General features: G+C 33.3%; 1 protein-coding gene and 1 long non-coding RNA gene across 7 annotated transcripts; one reads left to right on the top strand and one right to left on the bottom strand.

The window, feature by feature from the left end:
- Positions 1-52: 52 nt before the first annotated feature.
- Positions 53-12,640, bottom strand: LOC126919710 (adenylate kinase isoenzyme 1-like). 5 transcript variants are annotated; one of them, XM_050729225.1, is made up of 3 exons: positions 12,391-12,637; positions 10,857-11,209; positions 53-1,081 (listed from the first exon to the last, which is right to left on the bottom strand). In XM_050729225.1, the coding sequence occupies exon 3, from the start codon at positions 1,068-1,070 to the stop codon at positions 492-494; it is 579 nt and encodes a 192-aa protein (XP_050585182.1). In that variant the 5' UTR covers positions 1,071-1,081; positions 10,857-11,209; positions 12,391-12,637; the 3' UTR covers positions 53-491. The 5 variants fall into 5 exon arrangements, with proteins under 5 accessions (XP_050585182.1, XP_050585180.1, XP_050585184.1 ...); XM_050729223.1 differs by having other exon boundaries at positions 12,172-12,637; XM_050729227.1 differs by lacking the exon at positions 10,857-11,209 and having other exon boundaries at positions 12,391-12,640.
- On the top strand, positions 4,304-9,421 carry LOC126919712 (uncharacterized). 2 transcript variants are annotated; one of them, XR_007711752.1, is made up of 2 exons: positions 4,304-7,958; positions 8,437-9,421. It is a non-coding gene; the product is annotated as an uncharacterized LOC126919712 (long non-coding RNA). The 2 variants fall into 2 exon arrangements; XR_007711753.1 differs by having other exon boundaries at positions 4,309-7,996.
- Positions 12,641-13,495: the final 855 nt, after the last annotated feature.

Raw genomic sequence — 13,495 nt, forward strand, 5'->3', positions numbered from 1 at the left:
TAATAATACTTCTCGTTATATTTCTTGAATGAAAGAGTAAAATACAGAAACATTTAAGTCATAATCTTTATTTTACCAGGTGATATATCATTCGAAGGATTCTGTTATATTACTTATCGTCTATTTAAGCAGAATAAAGTCAACATGAAGCTTTATACGAAAATTGCATTTCACCGTAGGCTACATTAGTCATAGCGCTATTTATGCAATAACGTTCAAGTATACGCAGAGATGAATGTTCACGATGTACAAAAGGAATCACGTTTCCTGTCTAAATATTCTGCTCGCTAAACTGATAAAAGGATCTTCTAATTATAGTACGTTCACTACTAGCACTTAATTAATTAATAGCGCTATATTACATCTGACCAAATTAAAAATATTCGGTCTAATATTGTCCAATAAAAGTTTCTCTTAAACGGCATATTAATCTCATTTTATATATAATATAAATTTTATGTATGATATAAATAATTATAATACGAACTTTATTATTTCGAGACTACTCTACTTCTAGCAGCATTCGACGTGGCTGGACGATTCGCTTCAAAGCCCGGAAATTCCACTAAAATGTTATCTATAGATTCGCATGCTTCCTCAAACACGGTCATCGTGTCAGGCTCAGCGTCGATCAACACCACCAAATTTCTATAATATTTCACTATCAATTTGTTTCGTTTATGAAAGTCCTCGATCTGCTTTTTAATATACTCGAAATTAATGGACAATCTCTCGGTGGCTTTCACGCTTTTCGCCATTAATCGGTCGCTCATCACGGAATTTCGAACGTTCAGCATTAGAACGAGATTGGGGCGGCGCACTTCTTTGTCGAATAATTTTGCCTGACACTTCTCTCGGGGAAATCCGCTCACAATGAACCCTTTCTTGTCTTGCACGTGTTGGAGCATCTTAGCAGCGATCAATTCCACTAATATAGCCGATGGCACCAATTGACCTTCCGACAATAAACGCGCCAGCGTGAACGCCTTTTCCGTTCGCTTCGACACCTCGGTTCGAATCACATCTGAGGATATTATGTCATTGAAACCGTACTTCTCTGCCACTTTCATGCATAAGGTTCCTGGAATGATCAATCACGAATTATCGAGAGTTGATTATAATTTCTATCACGCTCGCAATATTTTTAGAAAAAACTTTTCATGGTAAAATTGTTCATAACGGGGTACAGGAATTTCTACGAGGGGATATTTTGAAACGAAAAAAGTAATACAGCACTACTAGCACTTAATTAATACTTATACCAGTAATACAAAAGTAATACTGGTAATACTGGAGGATTACAGTTGGTATAAACAATAATATACGCTCATAGGTTTAAAGTTTTTCAGTTTATTAACAGAAACATACACATAAACATATATAAAAAGGAAAAAAAACATGGCGGTCGCACGAGACTCACTAAACGAGGACACGATTACGTTGTTGTCGAAAAAATTGAAAGCGTGGGACGAGAATTTTCGCGTACTAACCGACATTAATGCAAGTCTAAGCAGAGTGGAAGAAGACCTGCGTGCAAGTAGGGAATCGAGAGATACCGAAATTCCCACATCGACGCCGTTAATTCCGCAAGGAATAAGACCCATTAATGATAATTTTCAACCAATTAAACTAAAAGACGCGATCGAGTCAGTGCCAGTGTTCGACGGCCATCGACCACCGGTATTTCAATTTTTAAGGGCATGCGAACGAGCTCGAAGTATGGTGCCAAGAAGTCAAGAACCTTACTTAGTTAAATTATTGATGAACAAACTACGCGGACACGCGTTTCTCGCCGTAGAGGACGGTGTAGTATTAACCCTGAACGATTTCGGAAATAGGTTAAAAAATATGTTCGGTCCGGGAAAAACAATTAACGAATACAGAGGTGAACTAGCGACGGTGTTTCAACGACCGGGGGAAGAGATCCTAGATTACATAGATCGCGTCAAAAATCTCAGGCTAGCAATAATGGATGAGGAAAGATGCGGATTTGATACCGTGTCCGCGGATGTCCAAGACACTATAGATTGGGACACGGCAGAAGCCTTCGTTAAAGGACTCCCGAACGAGGTATTTATGCGGGTAAAATTAGCCGGATATCAATCTCTAGACGACGCGTTTTGCCAAGCCGTGAGAGCTACAAGAGAATTGAAACAAGTAAATAATAGATCGCGATGTCAACGACTAGGAAACCCAAACAATATAGATATATAGTTAAAAATTTTGGTTAAAATATAAGGTTATATATAATATATTTGGTTAAAATTAATATATTATAAATATAGTTTTGGTTAAAAAATAAGTTTTCAGTTTTATAGGAATAATAATAAAACTGTTATTAAGCGTTCCTCTAGACATTTAAATTAATATTTTTGATAGATATATAATATTAAAATACTGCTTTTATTACTCTCGTTATCAATCCTTTAAGTTCAGTGAATTCTTCCATCTTTTATTAAAAAAATTTCTTAATATTTCAATGCTTTAAATGTCTTCAATTTTTAAGTATTTTCAGTTTCGAACATTTTAATTTCTGCCTTCGAAAAATTGATCCCGTAAGACGAAACGTAGAGGTAAAAGTTAAAGTCAATGGCGTTATTAGGTTATATGATAGTTGCATGATACTAAGTATAAATAAATTCTGTAACTTTTCCCAGCTCCCGGTCCTCCAATTACGAAGATAATCGGCACTCCTGATTCTTTAATCGCTGTGGTGTCGATACTGATACTTTTCGGAAGAGAAGCAGTCAAAGGATCAGTAGATTTCATACAATTGCCCATGGAAATTGATCGTTCAGAATTTTCTTATAAGCTTAGTGTCACAATTTTCGCCCATAACGACAAACGAAATACATCTAACTATACTATTTATTCGCTAATGTAGAAATATTTGATCGTACATATCCGTTTTTTGGAATCACGTTTTATTCGTTATGAAGTTTGTCTTGAACTGCTAACGTACATAAGACGTGAACTCTTCCAATGTTATTATACGATTAGTCCGTTTTCTTGTAACACACAATATCTTCTTTGCAATAAAATTAGTTACTTTTTTTATTAAAGAAAGTTTCGAATAAAATATACAGTATAATATAAATAGTGTATGGCTATTAATATTAATCCAACTTTTTAAACTGAAAGAAAGGTGTCTCTTAAAGTCTAATTTAATCTATCATGTCTGTAGCAGGATTCCTTCTTCACCGATTTCCGATATTTCTTTTCGACCGAGATAAGTGTGCTGTGCCTTCGACAGACATTGACTGTTTCGATCGATTATACTAGGATTCCTACATTTCTGATGGTAGATAAAAAAGATCATCAGTGCGATACTTTATCGATAAAATAGTCATAACAAGAATAACAAGCCAAAATTAATATACACTATTACATATTAAAAGAATATTATTTGTTGCAGAAACATAATCAATATTTTTATGAATTTGTCGCTACTTTGTACACTAATACTTCGACTCGCTATTACATTAATCGACTTATGGTTAATCGGCTTATAAATATTTGAATCTATAAATTTCTCACAAGTTCTTCAATATTAATAATAACAAATATTCCCAGTAGAGAAGAACATGATTCGAAAAATTCTTTGACATGCGTTAATTCAATCAAATATCAAAATATCAACGTCGCTGTCTGAATTCAGATTTCAGTGAGAATCCGTGTTATCGTCGCGGGTGGTCATTCGAAAAACGTTGTTACTGTACTTTTATCTCCAAAATTTTTCTATTAGCATGGACAATAAATTATATAAATAAAAGTCTATTTCGGACGGAACATATTTTTTCCAACATTATCTACTTACTTCCTTTCGGCACGAAAATAAATTTTCGTAGGAAATAAATTTTGAGTCGATAATTGATAATAACAGAATTCTAGAAACTAAAAGTTTCTATTATTTTGTATATTTTTACGAGACGTGTCTGGTGTACCATGAATTTTCAGAATTAATGGTCTCTTAGATAATCGCGTTCACTTTATAAAAGGACTAGGCAGATTAGAAACAATTCTTATCCGATTTGATATGTAGGGCAGCGTAAACGATATCGTTCTCGATACTCGATATATTGGACAAGTGTGAACTCTAAAAGGATTAGATCAAATTTCGACATTGTACCGCGATGACGAATGTTCGAGTTCCACCAACTAATTTACAAATAATGTTAACTCAATATTAACTTACATTAGTATATATAATATATATAATATATATAATTACTTATATATCTAATAATTAAAAATTAATATATAAATATATATATAAGTATATTAATATATTATTATTAATATACATACATTTACGGGGGAAAATAAAAGTTTTTACGAATTGCAAAGTGCAGAAATGAGTAACTGATATTCTTTTATATCGTTAATAATAGTGATTCATTGCATAGATAGAAATTACAATACTATGTTATCTTCGGCAAATATTAAAAAGTTTGTCTTTATTATATATTAAATAAATCTCCATTATTTTTCTACTATTTTTCCCTGTAATATTCAATTGTCATTACAAACTTTCCCAAACAATCCAATATTTCACATTGATCAGAGGAAAGCAAACATATCATAGAGGAAATGATAAAAATTCGGATTGTCCCAGTTTTGAAGTGATAGAACATTTTAAGCTAAGGAGGGCAATGCAAAGAAGCGCATAAACACGCGGTTCTTTCAAAGTAAAATGATCGAACGCTCGAGGCTGTGTTCAAGGTGTTACTGCTCATGTACCGCAAAGTTACATAAAAGTTACATACTTGGACGATCACGTTGGCATACGATAACGTGTGCATACATACCTGATTTATCCTCGCACTTAGTTCTTCGCGGTTTGCCGAAATTAGCACCGCACAATCAACCACCGTCCTGTCCATAAAACGAAGTTACGAAGTTCCAGTTCGCGTATGACTTTTGCGGTATCGTTCATGATTAATCACGTGGTCATACGGATGCCATATTCACGGGATCGCGATGTTCTCACCAAAGTACGCGAAGGTATTTGCGTATTTTATGTATATTTTCGCAACAAAAATTTCACATGTATGATTAGTTGAATGACGTTATTGAAAAATGAAACGTTTCGGTAAAAGTAAATTAATATAAAATTACGCGTTGATGAAAGATCAAATAAATGTTAAGTTTATAAAATATTCTAATATCGCGAGATATCTTTAAATTAAGGAACTTTCTTTCTATATTTTTAATTGATATCAGCTCGATTGTTACAGTGTGAGTCAGATCGCTGATAAATAACTAATCTACAAAATTAATTAGTAAAGATATAAACAATCATATTTTACACTATTTTAGCAATTTTATTAGCCGTGCAAAGGTCAAGATTGAAGTATGTTCCGCTTTTCTATCTCTGGACGGATAAATACTCCTATTTAATACGCAAAAATATATCATCCACAGTAAGAAGATGTATCTACTACCTTCTCCAAGTCAACATAGCAAAGAAACTACACCCTGCTCGTACATGTATGCACTATACGTACATGCGTAACAGATATCCATAAACTATTGATAACATTAATCTTCGCAGAGCACAATACAATTTTGAATACAATCAGACCACGGCGTATCTCCTCGCGGTGCTTTATTGCCCTTTATAATTTGCAAATTCGCGACGTCCGGGAGAGAGGCCAAGATATCCGTACTCTCATCTGTTACCAGCGCAATAAACTGCCAACTATATATAAATATATATATATATATATATACATACAGCTGTATCGCTTTTCGAGATACAATGTACGGCCGAGATTGCGGATTCTCGCAAAACTCGATGACCACGGAGACATAAAACGCTGCTGATAAAGCATACAAAGGTATCTATATACACCATGGTCTATAAGTATTTGAAAGTTTCCTGAAATTCGATCAAAAGATAAATACTTTCGTTATATTTTCAAAGTTATGATCGGAGAACGTTTCTTCACTGTTACAATTGGGACAATACAAATAAAACGACAAGAAATATAATAGAAATAAAATAATAATAAGATAGTTGATATTTCATAAAAATATAAACTTTTAGAATGTGGCTAGAAACATGATTCAATCATTTTAAGACTTCAACGTAAACAGTCTTGTAACTTTTATATAAATTTTCAAATTAGGTGCAAGTTAATGTAATCGCTAATGAAATTTTAAAATGTTTTATATAGCTCGCACAAAAGTTCCCTACGATAAATATCCAAATACTTTCGTAAGTCACTGTGCTTATGGGCGGTAGCGTAAATACGTTGAGACGGAGTTCACAATGAGGAAATCGTATATTAAATTGACTAGAAAACGGATTAACGGAATACGATCGAGCATAGTTGAATTGAATTGATTTTCTTTCGTATGCGACGGGTTAAGTTTATTAACGTCATGCTGGTTACCGTGACTTGTTTCATAAGCCATAAGCCATAAGCCACGCTCCGATAACATCAAATCCAGCAATAAATTAGGACAATCATAAAAAATGGACACCATCGTTTGATGATGTTTATACAAAGAAAAAATCTTGTTTGTCATTAGAATGTGAGTTCACGATGCTTACAGCAGCGGAACCAGATATGTAGACAAGAATGGGTTACGATTAGAGATTAGAAAACTTGAATGCCAGAGATTAATATGGAAATAGGTTGTAATTAGAGATACAGAATTTAAAATCCTCTTCTGGATGTTGCGGTAAAACCGTTTGAATGTATCGAAAGAGGAAATTGATAAGTAGATGGAGTAGAAAATTGATCGTTGCTGAGATAATAATTTTCTAGAAGACAAGGAATAATTATTTTTATTGATTGCTGGAAAATCTAACTCTAGATAGAAAAATGTTATTATACAGAATGAGTAGAATATATGTAGATATTTAGTTTCATAACCTCTTGTAACCCTTGTCAGCGTTGATGAGATTAATAACGCGCAAATTGTCATTTGGTTTTCTTTTTATCGATAAAAATAGAAGAGGGAAGAAGGGTGCTATATAAGTAGATCCGTAGATATATATAATCTTCCTTTTTTGTTTAAAAAATCTTCACTGCCAGAAAGTGCTGATATCGTTGATTAATATTTAGTTTCAGAAACAAGATTCAAATAGAAATAATTAGTCAGAATTTTTGCAAACTACAGCAAATTATTAAATAAATGTTTATCCAGATTTCAAGCAAATATTAGTCTCTATTAATATTAAAGGAAATCTTTAATCACATTAATTTCTCGTTTTTTTATTTTTGTTTTTATTAAATAATTTTAAAATATTTCTACGAAACAATCAATTTTATTTGTAGAATACTTTTTAAAATCCTGTTTCAAGTTGGAAAATACCAAGGCCGAAGGAGAGTCTGATTTTATTCAGAACCAAAACAATGATATACTACTATATAATTTACTGTAACGAAAGGAAGAAAAACATAAAATGGTAATGAGTCGTTTATTAACCTCGATAAATTTTTTATTTGGATTATCTACGAAAGAACAGACATTCTATGAATTATTGACATAGAAAGCCATTTCGCTGTAATTGATTCTGCGTTATAATTATCGAATATCGGGGAATGCGTTGAATGTGAAACTATGGTAGGTAGAATGTGCTTAAGTTTCCATCGGGAATCGATATCTTCCGTTTCCATGCTGGGATCGTGGTGTGTCCAGATTGAATCTAATGATTCCAGAACAGGTTACGCAGCCGCATTCAAAGGATCGAAGCGAGGAAGACACGGCGTTGCATTAACTTTTATCGGTTATTCCCCTAAAATTATCGCGGCCTGTAATTTCTCAAAACGAGCTTCAACGATTCTCCAGTCGTTTCATTGTGATAGAAATACTTTGGTTAACCGTATAACCGTTGATGATGAAGAAATCACGGTCTCCGGTGTGTAAATTAAATCGAAGAATGTTCAGATTGATGCAGGAAACGAAGATTATTATAATCATCTTGTGCTTCACCGTATTTTTACGTATGTTATTTAATTTCGAGTTACCATTAAAATTTATAGTAAGTAAAGCACGTGTTAATTTTATCTAGATTTTATCGTGAAATTTGTTGAAATCTTCGAATTGCGAAATGGGAGGATGTTGAGCTCGGTATAAGGAGCTGAGATCATTGTAATTATCTAATATTTCATCATATCTTTACATATGAGTCGTTAAAAAACCGTATTGACCAATTCTATAAATTAAAAAGTAAAAAGAACGATGGTATTACAAATGTTATCTTACTAAATTTAGCATGAAATTTACGATTATTTATATAAATTGTTTTTTGACAAGTTGAATAATTGAATACTAATTGAATATCTGAATAATAAAATTAAGGAAATCCATTAAGCTTGTCTAGATTTTATGGCAAATTTTTAAAAATCTTTGTATTGCAAAAGGCAATACCGTACGTAAAATAAATTTATCACTTTTCCCTTTCTCGTTGTGTTTTCACAGAGGTTTTCCTAGATCTACAATACCTAATGGTATTAATCAATGTTCCATTTAGAGCGCCTATTGTACCATCGAGTTGGTGGAATTTATACTAAGGAGACCTTATTCTGCCACGATCAATAAGCAACATAGCATAAATGAAGACAAATAGTTGTCACGACCGGAGGTTGAAAGTAGAAAACATAATACAGAAGCTGGCGCTGCTGATCGAGATTCAAGGATCGATCCTTTAATGGTCATGTATCTAAATTTTAATGTTCAGAATGAATAATGGAGAGATACAAATATTTGACATTCGCATCGATCAATAAGAAAAGCAACAAGTCCGCGATATAACTTTATACTAAATTTCTCAATTTTAAAACGAAATTACGTTTGATATTATCTTTGATATCAATCTTATTAAACTACATGCACTTAATACATTCACTAACCTAAAATTTAATATCTTTCTAGTTTACAAATATTTCTTCTTAACTCTCTTTTTTTTCAAACATTCTGATTAATGCTATTTTTCATTGACATTAATTTTCATTGGATTAATATAAAATTTATGACTTTAATATAACATAAAATTTAATATTTCTTTGATTTATGACTATCTTTCTTATTTTTCTTTCTTCTTTAAATTGTTATACAAGATTTTAATTAATATTTTTCCTAGTATAATACCATAATTGTGATCCATTGAAAATCCTTCACTAAAAAAAAAAATTCTCACGATGCTCCCCAACAATTATCACATTCTTTCTCTTCTAAATTTTCTTAATTTTCTTATTTTCCATCCTCACCGACAATATCAACCACTAATCACACATTCTATTAGCAGCAGCTACCTAACGAACATGGTGCATCAGTGATGCAGTCACCTATTGGGATGAAGAAACAATCGTCTCATTTTCTTTTAAGTGCAGCCATGAAACGTATTATTACACTAATACAGTGAAACATGAATACAAGTTGTTAATAAACAAACAATCGTGATCTGCTGGTGTAGGCTGAATTACTCAAGAAAATTACTCGGCACGTACGCACGACTTCTGTTTTGATCTCGCTCCATTCGGCACGATATCTAATGTTTCCTATTAGCGTTTTACAACTCAACGCTGTAATTATTATCAGTCGTGTATTTTACATGGTCCTACGAGTTTGCTTTCACTGCGTGCTTTCGTTTTTACTTAATGTCCCGTTCCTTTCCCCACTCCCCCTGTTACCAGCCGTCTCGGTAACGATTTATGTATATGTCGATCGATCCTCGATTTTCTGACTCTGCCGCTTTCCTTCCGCGATGTATCGAACAAATTTATTCATGTAGCAATTGGTTAACGATTGAGAAATAATTTTTACGTGATACGATTCCTGAAATGGTTCGATCGAAGATTCCTAAATGTAAGAAAATGATAAGCAAATTTAAATTTCGGACGATATTGAAGAGGATTGATTTGGTAGATATCAGAATATTTTTGGTAATTCATTTCAATAAAAATTGTTAAAGGGTTAGATTTAACGTTATTTCATAAAATAGTAAATTTTTTAATATTGTTTGAAGCAAATTTTTCGGGATAAGAAGAAGCGTTTTGCAGTACCTAATTGTGGGGGAATATTGTACTATATTTTAATAAAAATTTTTATGGCGTCAAACTTGACGTGGTGTTACGAAACCAGCTATTTTAGTATTCAAGATTGGCGAAAAAATCCATATATTTATTTTAAAATTCTTGGAACTTGGAAACTGGAATAAAGTGGCGTGCCGATCAATTTAGAAATTGCAAAAAATCTGAATTAGTACTCTAATTGATTCAGAGTTCTTGAAAGGGAAAGAGCTTCGATGTAGAGGCGTTTTAAAAGCATTTGATCCTACTTTGATTTATTTGAAATTCTTGGAGCATGGACAACGATATAATTTGTCAAGCGTATAATTTATGTACAATTTAAAGAGCAATATATATTATATTTTTTCATAGTCCATTGGACATAATGCTTCGACTTGCGAAATTTGATTCGTAATAAGCATATGACAAATTTCGCTATAAAAGTCTGCGTGTTAGAAACGTGTGGATAACAACTGTCGATTAATAAGTTACAACCGTGAAACGACACTATATCACAAATGCTACAGACAAGAATAAAGGATAAAGTCTACTGTACTCATGTCTATTTATAAACAAAGTCCCTGATATTTTTAAAGAATACATCTTACACTGTCTGGTAATGGAAAATTGTCCATCTAAGACAACTATACATTATTTTATCCTTCAGTCTCTAAATATTTTTTCAACAAATATTCTTGTGAGTCACTACTATAATACATAATGTTGCAGATATTCGTTTAAAAATTATCATATTGCAATTGCTAGTAGAAATTATGAAAAATCATAACAAATAATTATTAATATTTATGATTTCCTACGCTTCAACTGTACCTTCAAAAATTCGTTACTTTGTAAAACATTCGCATGGATCACCCTGTAGACAGAGCACGATTGTGCAGAAACGTCGAAGCTTAGATGGGTGTGTTCCTTTCTCTCTCCCTTACGTACGTATATATCTTCAGCCCCGATCTATTTGCCGAACCACTCCTATCGATGTATCACCGTGCACTCGACGCTGATGCAACTCTATTAATGACGCTAAATGGCGCTCTCGGCATCGACGTCACAAAAGTAGCACACGCCCGACGTGATGTTCAACCAGGGTAATCGTATATTCGTTAAAATGCGGTTTCGACGTGAAAGCGCCTCCAGGAATTTTCATGCGATCGATCGAGCCACCGTTTCTGCAAAGATCGACGACGTGACGCAACTCTATAGGCACAGGTTACGGGTCAATTCTTTTCATTTTGACGAGAAGCCAACAACGTGTCCTGATTTTCCGGTTGAACGCTGCTTTTATAAAAATCGAATCACGACAGATATTTCTAAGAAAATGTTTGATTTGAAATGATTGAAAAATAAGCGATAAGAAAACTTTTGGAAAGTGATGTGAGAAATCGCTGATCTTTAATGTTGTCTTTAAAGCCGCTGATCTTTAATGTTGATCCGCTATTTTCTTGAAGAATTAACAAGGAATATGTCTTTTCTGTATTTGTAAAACATCTAATAACTTCGAATATCTTATTTTCAAATTGTAGGTTGCAAAATATTAAATGTCAAGAGGATTAGAAGATTTAGTGTACAAAATGTACACTGTGAAATTAAGGAATGATTTATTTCGTGATTTTTTTATTCGTTGAAAGCATACAGAGTTGAATTTTGATGGCTTTTGATTATTGTGATTCGTGAGTGGAGAATATTTCTGAGGCACAATGATTTAGAAGACCCTTCCAAATGATGCCTTGTGTTATAGGAGTTTATTTCCAAAAGTATCTTTCAAAGTAAAGATTATAGATTTAAGATTGTGAAATAATAAGGGATTCAATTAATGGCAGGGCGCAAACGTTTTGCTTATACATTCAAACTGTTCTCACATTATAGATAAACCACTGAAATGTACAGATTGAGCTCCCTATCTCCTACAGTTAGGCTAGAGAACTATGAAGGTTCGCTACTCTAAAGCAGTATTAATACTTTCAGAACAATCTAAATTATAGTCACTTACTAAAATTTGACAAGATAGTGAAGTGGTTTAGATGTTTAGATTTTATTTTATTCTGAATAACAACACTGCAAGTGAAACACGAAGAATGGCTTAATAATAGTATTTATCTGAATCTATAACGTTGTCGATATCAACACTTACCACGATACTCTAAGGCAACATTCACGTATTTTTCAAACTTTAGTGAACATGACTATCGTTTCACTTATCACTTTATATCTCAAATAAGGTATTTTTTAACTGTTTCCACTTTTTATTATAATCTTTATTTAGTACAGTGGCATTCAAGCACGGAAATTTTCTTGCACGAAGATGATTGACGTTGTTCCACGTAGCTTGGTCGTGTCGCATTGAAAATACCTTAGATGTTTAGGTCATCGCCTAATATTAAACCGCTGTAGCACCGATTGAGCCGTTGGTAGAGCGGATTTTAGCGATGAATTATGCCTGGGATGTTATTAACGCGTATGAATTGCCCGTTTATTTCCACGCGTTAATAAATAACAGTCAGCGGATCTTAGAAAAATTGGAGCAACCACGGATGCTGCATCGCGTCAAGATATTTCTAAGCGCGTTACGCTGATAAAAGTTGTACGGCTCGCCGGCACAAAGAAACTATTTATGCGATTTGCAAGGTAAATTGCGAGCAATTACTGCAATCTGGGCTTCTGAATGATACGTACGCGGTTGCAGTTTATGTCGATCTACCGGATTCATCGTAGAAACTGAAGCTGCTAATCTCGATGTCCAAAAAAATTGCCTGATTTCAAGATAGCTACCTCGCAAACGGTAGTCACGATTAAAACGAATTCAGTGTCCCTCAAGGTATATGATGCTGGGTGATGATGCACGTGTTACTTCTTTGACGGACGAGTAAATTTATACAAAGTGACACTACTGTCCGAAAGTAGCCGAACATTGCATTTCAACAACATTTGCTTTCGACAAAATGTATTTTAATCAAAAAATTATGGATAAATCCAATCGCAATAATTTTTTTCTTTATAAATATTGGTTTGCAAATTTTATGCAGTCATGAAAAACTTAAATGTGCAAAGATGTGCAGAGTATAAAGAATACATTCCGACACCGTATTTTGCTCTTTCTAATGACGAAAAGAGGTCGTGCTAGCATGGATCCCAAAGAATGTTTTTCTTTTTAAATATACCAGTCGGTATAGTCATTACAGTGCGGTGGATTATAGTAAAGAGCAAGGAGCAAACATGAATTGCATAATGAAAGCTTCTGCGAGAATCGTCAAATCGCCTTGTTTAAAAGATGGCGTTTAGCTTATTCTATTAATGGAACCTCCGTCATTACACTAATTTACAACATAATAAATTACACGCGTTATCACTGCTGATCGGTAAACAGTCACCGGCGCGCAATCTTGAAGAATTTCTGGGAGAAACGCAGACGATGAATATAAAATGTTAATTATTAGCATTCAACTTGACTACAAAAT

Source organism: Bombus affinis, chromosome 8 (genome assembly GCF_024516045.1).
Source record: "Bombus affinis isolate iyBomAffi1 chromosome 8, iyBomAffi1.2, whole genome shotgun sequence".
Taxonomy (NCBI): domain Eukaryota; kingdom Metazoa; phylum Arthropoda; class Insecta; order Hymenoptera; family Apidae; genus Bombus; species Bombus affinis.

Bases quoted from the DNA above. Each gene is read 5' to 3' on its own strand.
- LOC126919710 (XM_050729228.1), bottom strand. From the start codon at position 2,781: ATGGGCAATTGTATGAAATCTACTGATCCTTTGACTGCTTCTCTTCCG. The intron at 1,082-2,648 runs GTTACAGAATTT...TGATCATTCCAG, and splicing joins AGGACCGGGAGCTGGGAAAA to GAACCTTATGCATGAAAGTG.